At 47.3% G+C, this 18,181-nt stretch overlaps 1 protein-coding gene across 1 annotated transcript; it reads right to left on the minus strand.

Annotated features, from left to right (window-relative positions):
• Nucleotides 1-596: 596 nt before the first annotated feature.
• LOC101068191 (paired box protein Pax-3-like) lies at nt 597-15,870 on the minus strand. Its single transcript, XM_011616409.2, has 9 exons — nt 15,537-15,870; nt 14,689-14,924; nt 14,445-14,574; nt 14,195-14,335; nt 6,225-6,424; nt 5,507-5,672; nt 5,210-5,433; nt 2,482-2,745; nt 597-1,554 (listed from the first exon to the last, which is right to left on the minus strand). The coding sequence occupies exons 1-9, from the start codon at nt 15,853-15,855 to the stop codon at nt 1,537-1,539; spliced, it is 1,698 nt and encodes a 565-aa protein (XP_011614711.2). The 5' UTR covers nt 15,856-15,870; the 3' UTR covers nt 597-1,536.
• Nucleotides 15,871-18,181: the final 2,311 nt, after the last annotated feature.

Raw genomic sequence — 18,181 nt, forward strand, 5'->3', positions numbered from 1 at the left:
CATCCCCCCCCCCCCCCCCTCATTGTGTCTCCCAGGGCTTGATTTAATTGAAAAGTGTAGATTAAACCAAATACTTGGGGATGAAACAATAAAAGCTTTTTCTTTCTCTTTTTTTTGGACGCGCGGACGGACAACGACAGCTGCACACCTGATCCCTCAGCCTTCAGAGGAAAACACGGGTGATAAAAATGCTTCGGCGATATCTGTAACCTTCTGAAGAGTTCGCCAACTGGGTGAAGTATTTTGTAGTTTGTGTTTGGCAGGGAAAAGTGACACCCCCGCCCCCCTTCCCTTCCAGACCCCATCACTGACTGGAGTCATGCGGTGACCGCGGGCACAATAATTTATAGCCACTCTGCTTTAGTCGTTAAGGGGTGTGAAGGAGCCCCCGGGGAGAAGGAATTTGTCCAAAAGGAGTGTTTATGAAAATGGATATATTTACGGTTTAGTGCTCCGTGAGAGCTCACACAGAGACGGTTTTGTTGCTCACCGCTCATCTGCATCGAGGTCCAAAAGAGTCAAGATCAGAACGAGAGGCAAGCACAACGGTTCCCTTTTTTCTCTCGATTTAATAAGGCCCACTGAGATGTCACGTATTTTAATACACTTTATTATAAATAGTAAATAGTGCTGTGCTGTACACAAAACTTACAACGGAATCGGTTTGCAGCAACGCAAATGGAAAGTACACAAAGAAAAAGCACGAAATGAACACCGTGTAAGACTCAGTTCAGCCCCAGTTTAGGGCTCAATACAAGAAGGACAGAAGAGACAGGAGCCCTAAATAAATAAGAAATAAAAGAGATTTAGTTCCTGGTGAAAACTAATTTTACACATGCAAAAATAAAACAGGTTTAAAAAATGATGTGTTCACTGGAAGTAATGTCTCTATCTTTTTTTTTTTTTTGGTTTAATGTAGTCAGGGCAATGCTCGATGATTTCCCCTGACTGATCGATGCACGCAACCCAAAATCAATGAAATCAGCATGAGGGAGCATGTTTTTGAGTGCGGGATCGGGTGGTTGTGGTGGGGGGGGGGGGGTTATCAGTGATAATTTAGACCACATGAGGTATGAATGTATTGCACTTTCTTTGGGTTGCAGTGGTGGAGTCCCATAATGCCTTTCTGCTGCTTCTTCAGGTAGGGTCACAGCGTCACCTTCAGTGTTGTACACGAGGCTCGTAACACAGTCACCATGATTTCCCTAAGACGTCGCGATGATCAGGAAGCCAGAAAGGCGCTTAAGAAGTCAAATCGCTCAGTCTTTCATGAATGGAGTCCCCTCTCTCTGCCCTCCTCCCGGGTTAACGCGCGAGCGTTGCGATTGCCAGGTAACAGCTCTAACTTTGGTCCGAATAATTCCAGCCGGATCCCTCCAACGCCATCGCCGCACCTCCATCTCCACTGGTTCCCATTAGGAGAAGGTTCTCTGAAGTCTTCACCCGTCCAGCTGCTCTCTACCGCTGACCTTAGACTCAGGGTTTCCCCCGGCGATGAATGTCAAGAAGCCTCCTGTTGCGTCCATCTTGGCCACTTCATATGATAAAAGGCACCTGAGGAGACCAGCGAAGAAAGACGTTAGGGAGATACCAACATCACCTTCTCTGGAGGGTAACAAGAAGTGTAAACTGGCAGTGAAGGACAGACAAGGGTGTAGGCTGGGGTCCAAGGTTCGAGAAAACGTAACAGGCTTTGCTAATGTCCTTACATATTCTGTGAAGCTAATGTGGTTGCTAAAGCTAACCTGAGTCCTATAGTTTGGATCTGGCTCTCCTTCACTGATCAATAACAACTCCACATCTGACCTCAAGCGGACACATGGTTCTAATCCTGGCCTGCCAAGGGCCATAATCGCCCTCTGTTAAAGAGCCTTCCTACTTTACACTATCTAACACACACATGTGCCTGCACTTACACACACACACGTGCATTTAACCAGACCCCCAAAAGCTACATGTGGGTCTCTCTCATGACCGGCTAAATTAATGACATCAAGATGTTACCGCTGATGGGCTAGTCAACATGTGGGAGCATACCTTAGATCGGCCCCACCAAAACAGAACTGCTGCCCCAACGTTGGTCCCTCCCTCCTGTCAAACATGTTTTGGGCAGCGAATCTCTACGCTCGGGCGGCGGTCTTTGTTAAACAGGGGTCATTACATGGCTAGGTGAGCTAGACCGGGGATTCTGGTGCTCAGGCTCATCAAAAGGGGTCACGAAAGGACAGTGAGAGAAGTGTGTGTGTGTGTGTGTGTTGGGGCACGAGGAGAGGCAGATGATGGTAATGTAAACTGAAGAAATCTAGTCACTCGTGGACCCCTCCTACGTGTAATTTCAGCAGAGTTCATGGTGATTTGAGAATATGAAAGGGCTCCTGCTTTGACCTCTAATCAGATGTGGACAATAAAAACACAAATATACAGTTTAGACAGCCTGGAAGTGATATCAAAACCAAGAAAGTGAACTACAGTGCTTCATACCTTACTCTGACTGTACTGGCCATACTGGTAGGAAGGATGGTGGTCCATGGCATATGCTGGGGAGGTGTAGGAGGGGGGGCAGTAAGACTGGGTGCTAGGCAGGGCGGGCATGCTGGTGAGGCCCGGCAGGACCTCCAGACGCTGGGAAGTGTGACAGCTGGTGGCCATTCCGCCACTCGGCTCCAGCCCGCCGGTCAGTGGGGAAAGGGCAAAGTCAGTCTGGGACTGATGTGGGACTCCGCTGGGGTTCAACAGGCCCATTACCTGAGGGGGGGTGAGGAGAGAGTGATCAGAACAGAGCACCAGCAGAAAAAGACACCCGCCTCGTTTAGTCCTCTGTCTTACTTCACATGTGGATTAAAAAAAAATGGTTCTTTGGTTGTTTATAATAAGGTTTTGGGAGACATTTTTGAGAATGTGATATGTTTTATGTAGTTTTTACTTATTATTATTTTGTGCCTGTTGCTATAGAGAGACAATATGAAACAACTCTGTTCTGTTATTGTCTCTTTTCTTCTCTCGCTTACTGTTGATGCTCTAAAATCACCGTGTCCTTGTGAGGCCGGGGTTAAGAGGCCAAAGTGTACGTGGGAACAAGAGATGGGGTGTGTTTTCATACGAGCACCACTTCTCCTGGATGGAACCCTGTATTTAGCAGTCGATGTGTGCACGCACAGTCCTGTGTAATAAGGATTTTTTTTCCTTTGCCTGGATGTCAGAGTTGTAGTGGTATCGGTGATACATCGCGAACAGCTGCACATCAGATTGCGTGAGAAGCCGAGTCATGAAAACGTCGGGGAAAATGACGTTAAAGAGAGCGCATGAGTTACAGCCCGTGTAGGAGAAAATGGTTCTGAAGCAAAACACGCCGCCAAAAGCGCTGAAAACTACCAGGGAATACCTCAGGTGGTTTTGATATGCGTTTTTTACAGTTGGCCTGTCGGAGTCATGTGACCTCAAACATCTGCAAGAATATCAACGTGGCCCACCACCGATACACTTGTATTAAAATTCAACAGCAACATAAAAGAAGAAAATAAAAAACGCTTGGAGCACGGTGCATTCGGGGCACGCGTGGAATTATTCCTATCAGCTAGCCCGTTCCCACAAACGCTGGATGTATAGTTGTGTCGGGTTGCCTGCGTCATGTGTTGTGTACGCGCCCTCCGTCTGCAACTGAAACGGCAGCAGTTCCCGATGGTGTCTGTTTTGAGGTTGTTCCGGGGATTAAATCTCAGAGGGGGTGCAAATCCCAGCCGCTCGCTTCCTTGGTGAGAAAGGGTTCCTTTGGTATGCACCAGATCAACAGTGAGACGCCAGAGTCGTAGAACCACACGCTGACCCGAGAGCCGAGAAAACAGAGCTGGCTGCTCGGAGAAGAATATCACCTATCCAAAGTAAACATTATCCATATCAAGAGGCTCTAATGTGACCATATCTGGAGTTAACCGAACCTTCGGGTCTCCGCTTGGATACCGATCGGCATTTAGAACAGATAGATCTGCAGTTCAGATCATTTCAGGGTGGATTCGGACAAGCTACTCGAAAAGACCTGAACGCTTAAAGTTTTCCAAATACCGAGAGGTCTTTTTGTTAAACCTGCCAGTGACGCAGAATTTAATCAAACTCATTTCCTCACTCATTAAGCTGACGTCTGGGAATTAATTCTGCCTTCATATGTAATGGAGAAAACTGTATCAATATGCATTCAAACAGCTGCAATAAATCCACGAATTAAAGCAAATTATCCAACAAAGTGAGTCATTTGCATAAATTACACACTTTGTTACAAGGCGATAGATTGCTTCATTCCATTCAATTAAGACAGTGGAACATTTGGAGATTGCATTTCCAGACAGAGAAAACATCCCAGGAATGAGATGAGATGCGCGAGCTATATGAAGCTGCCCGCTGGGGTTAATGTTGAAACCAGCCTTTAGGCCACAACACCTTTGGCCTCTTTATTGGAGTTAAACTCATTCAGTGACCTGTGTGTGTGTGTGTGTGTGTGTGTGAGAGAGAGAGAGAGAGAGACCTATGCTAGCGGTCCTTAGCTGAGCAAAATAGGAGCAGAGGAACAAATCACAAGTCCATGACTGAAACCTTTACAGACCAGACGGATAATTCCATCCAATGAGGAGAAGTCACATATCAAACCGGTCAATTATAGCTTCAGCCACGGTGGAGCCACCCACCATTTTCAGACCCAGGCAACCAGCAAACAAACTTCTTTTATTGATACTTCTATGTGGATCTTTCGGCATTCATGGGAGCAAACCTGCCAGAGGCGTTCTCTTTATCTGTGCCTGACAGAACCCGGAGATTCTCTCTAATGGGAATAAGTACCCAGCATGCATTGCAGCGGGGACGGCCACCCTTTGTGCCGGTTAAAAGCTTGTTTTCCGCCTGTTAGCCCATCTTCTGGGCTGGTGGGGAGCCACCGGCGGACACTGATGACTGTGTAATCAACCATAATTGTCTTTTCAGTTTTGATTTTTGTCATCATCTGACGTCCATACTTCCATCTGCCCTCATGTCTGACGTTTGCCGCGTTTTGAATTTAGCTAACGACCCATCGGAATAAGCAAGAAGGAAAAGCTAGCATATTTTTGAGGCTAATGTGATTTTCATCAATGTCACCGCAATGACACTTCCTGGGTCGCACAAAGGGGCGCATGAATCTTTTACGCGGTGATTTCAGGCGCTTCAGTGTTGTGTCTTATCACACCTGTGGCGAGAGGCTGTTGCCAATGGTGGGGTTGACAGCATTGGTATGTCCTGCCGGGGCCACGAAGTTGTCCGAGTAACCTGAGAAGCCGTGGCGTCCGGATGGCAAGCAGTATGCAGAGTTTCCATCCTGAGAGCCTGCTGAGGAGCTGAGCCCATTCTGGTGCATCGAGGTGGGGGGCAAAGGCTGCGGTCGATGGACCGTGCTGGGTTGCTCAGACGCCGCTGCGAATCAGACAGGTGGAATCAGGTTTCATCAGAATCAAAGCATAATTGTCACGTGTTTAGCTGAACTCACCTTGGGATATAGAAGTTGGGGTGTAGGGGCTATCAGACAGCTGGTAGGGCTGTAGGCTGGACATAGCCGAGGATGGGAATCCACCCGGGATGAGGTGGTTAAACGCCATCAGCTGACTAGCTCCAGCTTGCTTCCTCCAACGGGCTCTTCGGTTGCTGAACCACACCTTCAGAGAAAAAAAACACAGTCGTGTTTGATTTCTATTCTATAAGAATAATTGTGTTATTTTTGCACCCGTCTGTGTGGGAGAGAGCCCGAAAGAGGCCTAACTGACCCGTTACATGGGGCTGAGCTGATAGAGATCTCAACATCTGGAGCCCGCGATGAAAACCATAGACACTACAGCTATGTGTGCAACTGCGCTGTGTCAGGCAAACATCAGAGGGCTGTTCCAGCTGTTAAAGCCCATGCTCTATTAGCACCCTGTCTAAATTCAGGACATCTATTTTGGGGCCTTTACATGGTCCTTTTTAGCAGACTCTGACAAAAATGGGAATCTATCTTCATACACAGTGGGCGCAGTGTGTCTGTCTGCATGTGTGACGTGCAGAGAGGAGGGGTCAGACATGGGGGCCACATGCCTGATGGCCGTAAGAAATGCGTGGCAGCGACCCAAGGCAATTTAATGCCCACATAACATAACCGTGACAGGCGGACACATTGCTCCGCTGTAGGAGTGGAGCACGCGGGGGTTTTGAGAAGCTTGAGTGTGTCTAACCTGAACTCGAGCCTCTGTGAGTTTAGCCCGCTGCGCTACCTCCTCGCGTGTGTAAATGTCAGGATAGTGCGTGCGCTCGAAGGCCCTCTCCAGCTCCTCCAGCTGCTCCGCGGTGAAGGTGGTTCGACTTCGGCGCTGCTTCCGCTTCAAAGGCAGACCCGGCTCTGAGTCCACATCGGATGTGTCGTCCGAGTGACTGGCTAGAAATACAAAAAGAAAGCAAAAGAAAGAAGTGAGTAAAAGCAAAGCTGGGACACAATAGGCAGATCTGAAGCAACAGCTTATCCTGAGTACAACACATGGTACAGTGCAACTTTAGACAGCGTCCCCCTGCTCTCTTAAACTCCTCAGTGGTTCTCGAGGGGATCAAAAGCCAGAAGCTGCTTGAACACGGATTAAAGAGGACTAGATCCCTCCAGGACATTTATTCCCTGGGACACTGTGTCTCTCCCTGTCTTAGCCATGCTGTGCGCTGATGCTGATAGGGTCCCATGGAGTAGAGCAGGCAGCCTTTTTTGCAGGTGTTTCTTAATCTGTTTGTTCAGACGAGGGCAGGAAAGAGCGAGCGGGCAAGTCGGAGACAGCTATTGGGGCCTAATTCAGCAGAAGACGGGAATCAATGAAGGCTTGGGACAGAGGATTGTTGGGCAGCCTCCCCCCTGAAATGCACCATCTATTAAATAATGATTAGCCTCCCCAAACTAGCGTGACAGCCTGCCTTTGTCTGCCATTACATGTGTTCGGTACACCCCCTCCATCTCGTATGCATCCCAACATGCATCTGCTGCCTCTCAGCTATGCGCTATTGCGCTCCATGAACTCAGGCCTCGACAATGTGTCAAACACAGATGGACACAAGGCAGCCGGAGTCGCCGTCGGCTCTTAAATCCAGCCCGCAGAGACCTCTCGTGAAGAAGGTTCACTGCACCTTTTCGACGCTCAGATTCGCACCTAAACCGAGAAATGCGCCTGAAAAGCGGAGAGACAGGTGGAAGGGGACACAAAGGCCCCCATTCCTGTGCCCCCTCCATCCCCCAATTTAAAGTTTCAATTAAAAAGTGCCTAGTCAGACACGGAGCGGGGGGTTTACAGGGTTCTCCCTTTGGGTCTGGAGCCACTGGGGCCAGGCAGGAAATGTTTGCGGAGGTTGCCAGTGTGCGTCTGACCAGGCATTACACACGGATTTGTTCCCTGGGAATGCTGCTGCGCCTCGGACCGCCGGGATGCAGGATTCTGATGCTTAGAAGAGCTCTTTATTACATTTGAACCAGGGGTGACCGCGCGAGTATAAAGACTCACAAAGGATTAGCTGGATGCTTTCGGTATGGGTCGGGCTTGCAGCAAATTTTACAGTGCGATGGGCATAAAGGGAGCAACGGAAAGCATGAAATCGAAACCTGATACTTGATAAACACTTTTTGTCGGTAAAAAACAACCTGAAGTAGCGCGCAGAGGAGAGCTGAAATCCATGTCGCAGCATTAACATAATAATCAACAGAAGAAAAAGATTCTTGAGGGAGGGAAGAAGCGCTCATAAAACTTTTCAGAGGAGAAGCTCCCCACTGTAACTCATGTTAACTGAGGGGTGGGGGTTGATCGCTCCTCTTTTGCCCCTTTTATTTCTGTCTTTCTCTCTTATTCTTCCCCCTCCCTGTTTTTATTATTAGTAACAGAGAAAACACTCCATCACAGATGCTCCCTTAATGGCGTATGACAGTGTTGCTTTTGTCATCCTCTGGCTTGCACTTTCTCTTCTGCTCTTTTCCTCTTTTGCTCCCTCTCTCTCTCTTTCTCTTTTTTTTTTTGGAAGTGATGTAGCCAGCCTTTTGTGTCTTAGCAGGCAAAAGCCTGTGGCAGCGGTCTATTGGCCCGATTACCACGGTCCATCTGTAGGAGCCATCAGGGACGCCCGGGCCCTCATTCAGGGGCCTGTCACCTGCCCAGCGGGAGGTGGAGGGGTGCTGCAGGGTAAGATGGGGCTGCAAGACCAGGGGCTGAGTGGGGGAATGAAGGGTGGGAGGGAGACAGAGGAGGGGTATAAAAGAGGTCCAGAGAAGGGCCACTGGGGGCTGTGAAGGGGCACAGCAGGGGAGCATCCCCTCCTTCCATTGCCTTAGGGCCACAGAGTTGGGGGTGGGGAAGTTAAAGGGGATGACATGGGGAAGAGACGGGAAGCTGGAGGCACCTGAAGGAGATGCCAGGGTGTCAGAATAAAGAGGGGTGAAGCTGGTGGTCATTCATAAAACCCGGCCCGTCCCGCCATTCACATCATTTTTCTCTGATGCAGCATCCAGATCGTTCACACCTTCAGACTCCGCCGCGGCAGCAGAGAGCATTGTTCACGCACAATGTCCAAAACAAATGGCTGGAGAAACAAAGGGAGGCCTCGGGTTCTTTGCTTAAACGCACAAATCAAATTTTCCGCTGCAGCTAAAGCACCAGGGAGCTGAAACCGCTCTTTAGCCACTCATGGTTTGGCAGAAAATATGACAAGAGTCTTAATTATAAAATAGATGATTATCCCTCCAGCGGAAATTAACGCTGCAGTAAAAAATGATCCATAAAAAAAAGAAGCTAGCGATGATGATAGAGTGGAGTGGGTGGCCCTCACGCTCAGGGCTCCTGGAGCGGAGCTGATCAACAGGTGAATTCAACAGGTTTCTTTCCTTTTGATAGGCATTTGCATTGGGGGAAAATGCAGTCACAGAATGCGTGGATTCGCTCAAACAACAGCAGGAAAAGCACAACGCCGCACATTAGAAGGCCTCGGGATTGTTTATCGATCATGAGCAGGGACTGACAGCCGGGGAAGATAAACTCTCAAGCCCGCAGATGTGAACTCAAGGAATGTCCAGTCTCATTAGCTTCACCTGCAGCCGCGCTGCCTCAAACGGGCCCAAAAAGAAAAGGAAAAAAAAGCCGAGCGAAGCCTCCAACTGCAGGAATAAAGACTGCTCTTGTTTACCGCGCCGTCTGCGTCGGCCAGGGCTTGCCGTGCCAAGCGTTTGGCCCCCTCCTTATTGCTGCGGGAGACGTTAATACGAGAAGACGGGCTCAGGCACACACGTCCATGGACGTGCGCATAAAATCCACGCAAGGATCGGGAAAAGAAGGAGGTGGACGGAGCCACGGAGAGAGGGATGGGGTTTTAGAAATAGATATTAAAGTGAAAGAGGGAAGCTGGAGGAAATGAAAGCGAGTAAAGAAAAGAGATGAAGAGCCTGAGTAGTGAAGAGAAGGAGAAGTGCAGCATATGGGGCAGTTTATGGTTCTCGCATTGGAAGGGGCTGGCTTGCCCTTCCTCCGGGGCTGTTAATAGAGAAGGTAATTGAGCTGGTGACATGTGTTCGCAACCCAAAACAAAGGGCAGAGGAGACAAATGAACTAGTTATTTGCCCAGGGAAGTTGATCTAAACCTTTCAGGCAGCGCAGAGTGCGAGCTGGACGCCGAGTGAAATAGCGGCGTGCCACGTCCAGCCAGAGCGAGCAGATGCACCGAGGGGGAAGAATGGTTAACTGACAGCTCACGGGCTCAGCTGGGGTTAACAGTTAAGGGGGAAATGGGAGCGAGTGGGCTGCCCACTTGACTTGCTAAAGAGCCCCCGGGAGCCCGCAGCTGCCTGGGAAAAGAGGGGGGAAAGAGAGAGGGAAGGAGAGAGAGGGCGATGATGATGTGATGGGCAAAAAAAAAGAAAAAAAAGAGGGCATCAATAAGCACAGGAGGTTGGCCCTTAACGGACAAAGAAATGGCCGGCGATATGACTTTGAAAGATGTATCTCTGCCTAATATGGAGGAAGTTACAAAAAGCCGCAAATGGCCCTTCATGCCTATTATGTGTGCCCAGTGTGAGGTGGTTATTATTTAGTTCCACTGCGGAGCGGCTAGGTGACAGTTTCACGGTGGCATTTTCACCCCTGGGGCAGGAACAAAGCAGCAGCAGAGAAGCCACGCGGGGACAGAGCAACAGGCCAGTCTGCTACATGTTCCAGTCTAACGCTAACGCAGCAGAGATCCAACAACCATCGGGACACCTGGAAAACCTGGACCCTGCTCAGCTCCAAGCCTCCCAGTCTCGCGCAGCGGGGCCACAAGCCTGTCCAAACTGTAGCTGACGTAAATTGAAAGTGAACTATTTGAATAAATGAAACACTTTTGAGAAATACACATTTTTGTCAGCTTTTAGGACGCTGATTTACCGTTGGGATACTAATGTCATCTTTGCCCAAACATTATCGTGACCTTCTTTTCATGTGCCCTGATAGTTTTAACAGTCAAGTGACCCGAGGTCAGCCCCTGACCTTTTCACAGCCAGCGCACAGGGGAGCGGTTGAAAAACGGCCTCATCACCGACCCCGCAACAAACTCCCTCACCAAAGGGAAAGGAAACACATTGCAGTTAAATCTGAAAAGGTAGTCATTGATGCCCTAAAAGAATCTTCGCGCTAATTTTCTGACGCTTTCTGTTGTTATAAATTGTGCAAAAAAGGTTTAAAGTTTGAAATCTTTTTTCAATGTCTTTTATCAGTTTATTCGCGCTACTTATTGACTGTTTTTAAATGGGTTTTATTTGCGTAGAGTGAAAAGGGCATTAATCAAAAGAGCAGCGGAGCCGTCCCGGCGCGTCCATAATGTGCTGGATGAAACAGCTCCACAAAAAACTGAGGCTAAACAAAGTTAAGTGATTGACAACACTGTCTGGCTTTACTCAATTAACTATCCCATTGTGCTGCTCTCTGCAAAGTCCCCTCGCCCCCGACCCTTTTCTCTCCGCTCTCCTTTATCCTCCCCATCACAGAGTTTTGCTTGGCTAATACTTCCAAGGAAATGGAGAGTTCTTTTTTTACTGGGGCTCCTCTCCTTGACCTTCCATTGCTCATTGCTTCTCTTTCAGTCACTTCCCAGTGTCTCTGGGGTTAGCGGGGAGAATGCGGAGAGTACATCAGCGCCGAGGGGCCGGCTCGGGGCAGGACCCCGGCCTATTACTTCAAAGTTGGTGTGCATTCATTAATTGTCCTTTGAATTAATATTGGGGGATCACAATGTGGGTGCCAACAGAGAAAGAGGCTTTAATGAAGCATAGAGTCTGTATTCAGTTGTAGATCAGCCGGTGTGGATTTTTTTTATTATTATTATTTCTCTGAGAACGACAGCAGCCTGAGAATCCATCTGCTGGAATTACATATTTATTTTGGTTAAACTTGTATTAAACTGTCAGAGCTGAGTGGAGCAGGAATTCCTCTGGCTGAGGCTTTCTGTCTCCCGCCACGGCAGCAGAGGGATGAGTCTCCTCCGAGCGTGTAACTCAGCGGAACCAGGAGGCCCGCGAGATTTAAACCTTCAGCACATTTTGGGAGCTCGGCCCGCGATGATTGGGGTTATCTTTTCCCTCCCTGGAGGTGAGAGTAACGTGCCTGTTTACGCTCGTGAGGGACTCATCAGCGATAGAAGTTTGGAATTTTGAAAATTGGATTAGATGACTCAATCGAGGTGGCGGCGTGTTGACCTTTGCTACCATTTTGCACACTCAGAGGCTCTTGTTCCACCACTTCAAAATACGCTAAAAATCTCCAACACACGTCCGTTCCCCACGCTCGTCGCCGGCGCTCCGCGTTCGCCTCTAAATCCAAAGTCACGGGGAGCCGGTAACCCAGTTTATTTACACAAACAAAGTCCTCCTTAGCTCCGTCCACAAAAGCAGCTAAATCTTTCATGTTTTGTCAGCACTTGATTCCTTCTGTCCCCCTGGCTATGTGCCTGCGCCCGGACAATGGGGGCCGGAGAATGGCAGCAGATTGTTGGAATGCACCTCAATGAAACCAATTATTACATGTTGACTGCGTTCACCATGGCACGTTTGAAAGAGCCAGGCTCATTCAATTTGACACTGCAGGAACCCCTTTAAAGAGAAGTTATCCCTTTGACTGTTTGTATTTCTGAGCTCTCTCTTTTTCTCCTCTTCTTTTGCTCCTTCGCCCCCACTGCAAGAGTGGCTGCTCCACTTTCAGGACTTTGGTTGCTTTAATTAGCTCAGTGTGGCTAAAACGATACCACTGATCGACAGAGGTAAAATATATGTTTGAATTCTGTGTCCGCTGGGTCATAGGGGCGCCGTCTCTCTGCACAAACGCTAAAAACGGTTACAAAAACCTGCCAAACACAGCTGAAGCGTTTAAATTTCACCATCTCAAAAGCTAAATGACACATAGAAGTAACAGAACTATTCCTGCATACGGTGTTTTCCCACAGCCGCCCGGCCGAAGGCGAGCCGCTTGCTAACGCCGCTCATGCCCCGGGGCCGCCTTGCGTACCCTGTCCCACAAACCATGGCGTCCCTGTTCCCAGACAAATAAATCTAAATGAGTCGAGCTTTGATCTCAGCATTTAAGGAAAGCCAACAATGGCGGCAGAGGAGAAGGGGGCAGAGAGCAACAGGCCTTCTCTCTCCGCCACAACAATGGCCTCTGCAAACACCTACTTCATCAATATTTGGCCAGAAGACACTCTCTGTCCCCAAAACAGCCTTTTCACATTCTAATGAAGATGCCATAAAAGAGGAAAAACAACAACTACTTCCACAAAGAGACACAAGAATGAAATAGTGCCGTTGTGTCAGGGAGAAAGTTCCTCGGAGCGGTTTGAACAAACGATTATTTCATGCAACATCATTTGTATAAATATTTTCCTTAAATGCATTTCACGGAACTATGAGTGACAGCTTTTTATGTAAACAGTGGGGGGTTTGAGGTGTATTCTTTTTTTTAAATTGAGGACGTAAACCTAAGCATTAAATATGCATCTGGGGGCACATTTAGGCATTAAATACGCATCCAGACGTGTAGATAAACCATTTCCTCTACTGCTGCGACAACATATAGGTTATTTATCCATACATTTACGTGGGGAGAGAGGACAGAGCGCGGAGCCGCCTGAATGTGTGCGCCCTAGGCGGAAAGGAAAGGGGCGGACTTTCCCCGAGATGAAAGAGGAAAGAAATAAAAGGTTAGGATTTAATCTAGTGGAGGGAAGAGAGGGGTTTCACTGCGCACACTGGCCGAAAGCGTCACGCTCGTTGCGCAAAGACTGTGACAAAAAAAACAAATGCGCAAAATGTAAAAGCGAAGTACAATTTGGGTGCGCAAAGTTTGACGCGAATGGAGCAACAAGCCTTTTGCGTGATGTCGAATGCAACTTATTTTGGATTTGCTCTTCCCCCCCTTCACTTTGAGTTTTAAAAAGCTCTAGCAGAATTTAAATATCTCAAAGTAACGCATACGTGTTTAAATTCGCGCGTAATTTGCTGGCATTGTCAAAATGCGGCCACTTTTCCACTGAAATGGAGTTAATAATTAACTACACCCTCCATTATTGTCTCCAACAAGCTCTCCTTCTGCGGCGGCCCTCCTCGGTCCCCAACAGGTCGTAAATCAACAGGTGCCTGCCCAAAGTCTGAGCTTCTTTGCTCGTTCTTCCCCTGGGTGACGAACTGTAAACAGTGGGAACAGAGCCCCAAATTGGCACTTTTTTGAGCAGTCTATAAAGCAGGTCGCTGCGGGCCCTTTGCTGTCCCTGAATAATTCATCGCTCATTGCGAGTTCATAATGTGCTCTTGGGGCCTTTTGTCAGCGCACTTTTTCCTCCCTTTCTTTGGCTATTTTGAAAAGCCCTGGCGTCTTTTTGTACACCACTGAGCCGCTCACTGCACTTTGGCTTTTGTGTGTGCCAAACTGAGGTGCGGGTTTCAATAGACTCTGTCTGCTTTGTGCTCCCTGAAGTTCATCCTCAAGTGTCCGGTTGTGCGTAAAATATTCTCAGGCTTGGGAATTAAAAATGTTTCTTTATCCGCAAATATGTAATCTATCTGTAGATGCGTCCCCTCATTATTATTATTATTATTATTATTATTATTATTATTATTATTATTATTATTATCGCAGCGACAGCAGGTGTGAAACCAGAACGCTGTACTCACATCTGTCTCCCAGGATGCCGTCGATGCTGTGTTTAGTCCGTGGTTCGCTTTCATCCATCTCCCTCTTCACCTCTTCGTCGTCCTCCTCATCGTCACCTACTCCGCCGAATTTGGATCGAATAACGCGGCTGATGGCGCTCACTGTGACAAAAACAGCGCTGAGAAATGAATACCTGCGCGGAGAAAGGTTTCATTGCTTTGTCTGGCGAGCTAAAACAGGCCCGAGTTGATGACTTCCGCGAACATTTACCTGACGGGACGTTGTTCCTGTCGCAGATACCATCTTTCAGTAATTTGTCCCTGATTTCCCAGCTGAACATTCCCGGGTTTTCTCTCTTGTACTCCTCGATTTTCTTGTCCAGCTCCGGAGAGGCGGTTGGCTTTAACGAGAGGTGATGAAACATTTTATTGAATCCGAAAAGATTTCAGCATCAGAAAAACTCTTTAGAAGAGAGTTTTTGGAAAAGGTGTGATTACGCCTCGCGGTTCCTCACCTTTGGCTTGCTGCCTCCGATGGCCCCCGGCCTGATGGAGCCCGTCTCCTGGTACCGACAGAGGATTTTGGAGACGCAGCCGTGGGACACCCGCAGCTGGCGGGAGATGACGCACGGACGGATACCGTGATGGGCCATCTCCACGATCTTGTGGCGGATGTGGTTGGGGAGAGGTCTCCCGTTTATGAAGACACCCCCCAGCTGGTTAACACGACCCTGGCCCAACGGAGTGGAGACTGGGCAGCAGAAAGTATTATGTTATTATTATAGTATTATATTTAATATTTAGTAGTAAATTAATTATTATATTATATTATTATGGCCATTGTTCTTCATCTTATTATTATTATTATTGTTATTATCGTTATTGTCGTTACCGTTGTTATTATTATTATTATGCCGTTGTTGTTATTATTGTTGGTATTGTTATCTTTTTACAAAAATAACTATTAAAATTGTTGAAATAATTCATTGCTTAATTGTACATTTTTAATGATTAGTTATTTATTGGATTTTTTTAAAATCACAACTTGTTTAAATATCTAAAATTAATAATACCAGTAACAACATTACCAACATTAATAATAATAATACAAATAATAATCATTGATTTATTTTATTTTATTACCTAATTTGCGCCCATCGCGCAAATGAACTTTTTTTTCAACTTTTTGTTTTTTTCACCATTTTCTTATAACTAATTTTTAACTTCGAGCCAAGAGGCAAAATTCTTGGGCGCAATAATGATCATCTTTTTCCCCAGATTTCCAGCGTCCCTCTCGAGCTCCGCCACTAACTCCTGAACGCCGCTAAACTTCTGAAGGCTCGGCTGTTGGCGAGAGTTTTACCTTCCAGAGAGTAGCCTCCCCTCGGGTAGTTCTGGTGCGGGCTCGGCCTCATCATTCTGGGCAACCCTCCTGCCAGCGCTGTCATGCCTCCCGGTTCTTGTGTCAGACAGACGCCTTTGATTGATCTGTTTGCTCGCTTAAATCCCACAACAGAGCCGGTTCTCCTGGGCTCCTCCGCTGCAGTAACAGGTCGCCCCTCCTGCAGAAAGCCCCTCTGGACCGTTGGCTGATGGGAGCTGGAGTCGAAGCGCAGGTGTTGAGTGAGACTCCTGCGGAGGTGGAAGGGGATGATTTGCGGGGATGGATACAAGTCCAACATTTTATCTTGCGTGGCTGCCCCCTCGGACTCGGCGCAGCGCCTCCTGATTGGCCGCAGACCCGGACGTTCAGGGGCCGTCGGAGCGCTCTGATTGGACCACACCGGCTCCCGTCTGCACTGACCTCACGAGGTCAACTCGTCGTGTCACAAGTTTTTCCTCAAGTACACAACTTTTAATGATGTCCATTAAATGGACGATGGGATGAGAGGAGGCTGCTCACTATCTTAGAAATGAATCAATCATAGAATCACAAATCAAGAACTCTATTTCAGATGAACGTGCACCTGCAACCTTCTAAAGTTTGAGATGCTTTAGAAATTGAACGCATGCACATTTCAGCTCATCAAGTCCATCAATCAGCTTGTTTTATTAGGTGTGTAAAAACAATTCTGGTCAACAAGTGAAACAAGATTCCAGCAGCTTTTAAAACCGATTAAATCCAAAATATTAACCTTTAATAAGTCGCCAACTCGGGTCTCGTTTGCCCGTCAACCATTTAGATTTATTTTTTAAAAAGAGTAAAAAAAAAAAACAACAGATATTTATAGACCACCATCCGGACCATCACCACCCCACCGTCCCTGCAGGGGAAAAAAAACCTCAAGCGCAGGTCCGCGCACACACGCACGGCCCCACAATAATTAGTGATTCTTTCTCTTAGAGCCTCCTGAAACCACAGAGGTGACATTTCTGCACACGGCAGAAGCAATTCCACGCGCAGATTTTAGTTTTTAATTTATTTATTTTTATGTAAAGAAAACGCGAACTTGTGCTTTTGGAGATTATTAATGAGTTGAGAAAAATTGAGCAACTAGAGACTTCGCGAGATATTTATTTATTTATTTATTTATTTATTTATTTATTTATTTATTTATTTATTTATTTATTTATGCACTTCAGCGCCGACAAGCAACAGGCGAAATTGTCTCAAGGATAATTAACCACCGTGTGTCCGGGTGTCTTTTACATTTCTATGCATTTATTTATTTTGCTTCAACTTCAACTTTTCCAATCAACTTTTTGCCGTGCGTGAGTTGGGCAAAACTCACGCAAAACTCAACCCCCCCCCCCCCCCCGTTTTTATTTTAACCTCTATTTGTTGTCTGTGTTTGCGGTGGACGCTGCAGCACCGCTGCTCACGCAGGGCCGTCGTTCATTCTTGCCTCTAATCGACAACAATAGTTCTTCTACATGAACCACAAGGCAGTGTAACACATCCGTGCAAATGCTCAATTATGGACACCACACTATTCTCTCTTTTGTATGTGTGTTTGGGAGGGGGGGTAACCTAAAGAACCACTGGCTGGTCTTGCTGATGCTGACATATTGATAAGCAGGTCATTGAAGAACACACACATTTCTATTTATATATGTATCTATAGATATCGTATTTATTACAGTCATGAAGGATTTGAATGCATGTCTCATTACACTTTTCCCTGACCTAACTGCAGACTACAGTCTCTCTTTCCTTGCAGTTTTCCACGTGACCTGATGCAGATTAATTCCTCCTTCATGCAGAAAGGGAATGAACAGAACATGTGGAAACATTATATGTCCATAAAAAGAAAAACAGGAATGGGGGAGCAGAGTGTGTGTGTGTGTGTGTGTGTGTGTGTGTGTGTGAGTGTGTGTGTGTGTGTGTGGGGTTTATCATACTGAAGTTTGGCTATCATGAAAAGGACATTGGATCTACCGTGTCAAATCAGTTAGCAGGGTGAGCTGAGTTAGAGATGCAGGGTGGTGAACAAAATGCATCAGAAATTAACAACAAAATGGGCCCGAGCAGAAAGGCAGACTGGTTGGGCCAGAGCTTTCAAGGCCTGTATGACTGGAACGAGAAAGATATTTTTAAAAAGAAGAAAAAGATAATCGCCGAAATTCACGCAGCTAACATGGAGCTAGCCTAATAGCAAAGCCGGCTTTTGTTTCTTGGGGTTTCGGGTCTGAGACTGTGGCTGATTTAGGGCAGAAAGCTCAGATTGTCCAACAGTCATCTATGCGTCCACACATTTTGATGGGTGTTGCGTCCAGTCGGGCCACGTTGGCTGCACTGGCTGGTGCAGGGACGTGCCCCAGCAGCAAAAATGGCCGTTCTTTCACTCCTGTGGAACTCTGACTTTAGCTGATAAAGAGAGCTGTGAGGCTTCCTGTTACAGGAGTGATTGGTTCCCCAACTGAAGGAGCCTCATTTGCATTATCCGCAAATAAGATTACAACAGGAAGTGGTCCGCAAAGGATTGTGTGTGATTTTTATGTGGAGAAGTGCAGGCCGCACCCTTCTTCAGGCTCTGATTGGCTGGACCAAGATGCTTCATCTGTGAC

The sequence above is a fragment of the Takifugu rubripes genome, chromosome 22, assembly GCF_901000725.2.
Source record: "Takifugu rubripes chromosome 22, fTakRub1.2, whole genome shotgun sequence".
Lineage (NCBI taxonomy): Eukaryota > Metazoa > Chordata > Actinopteri > Tetraodontiformes > Tetraodontidae > Takifugu > Takifugu rubripes.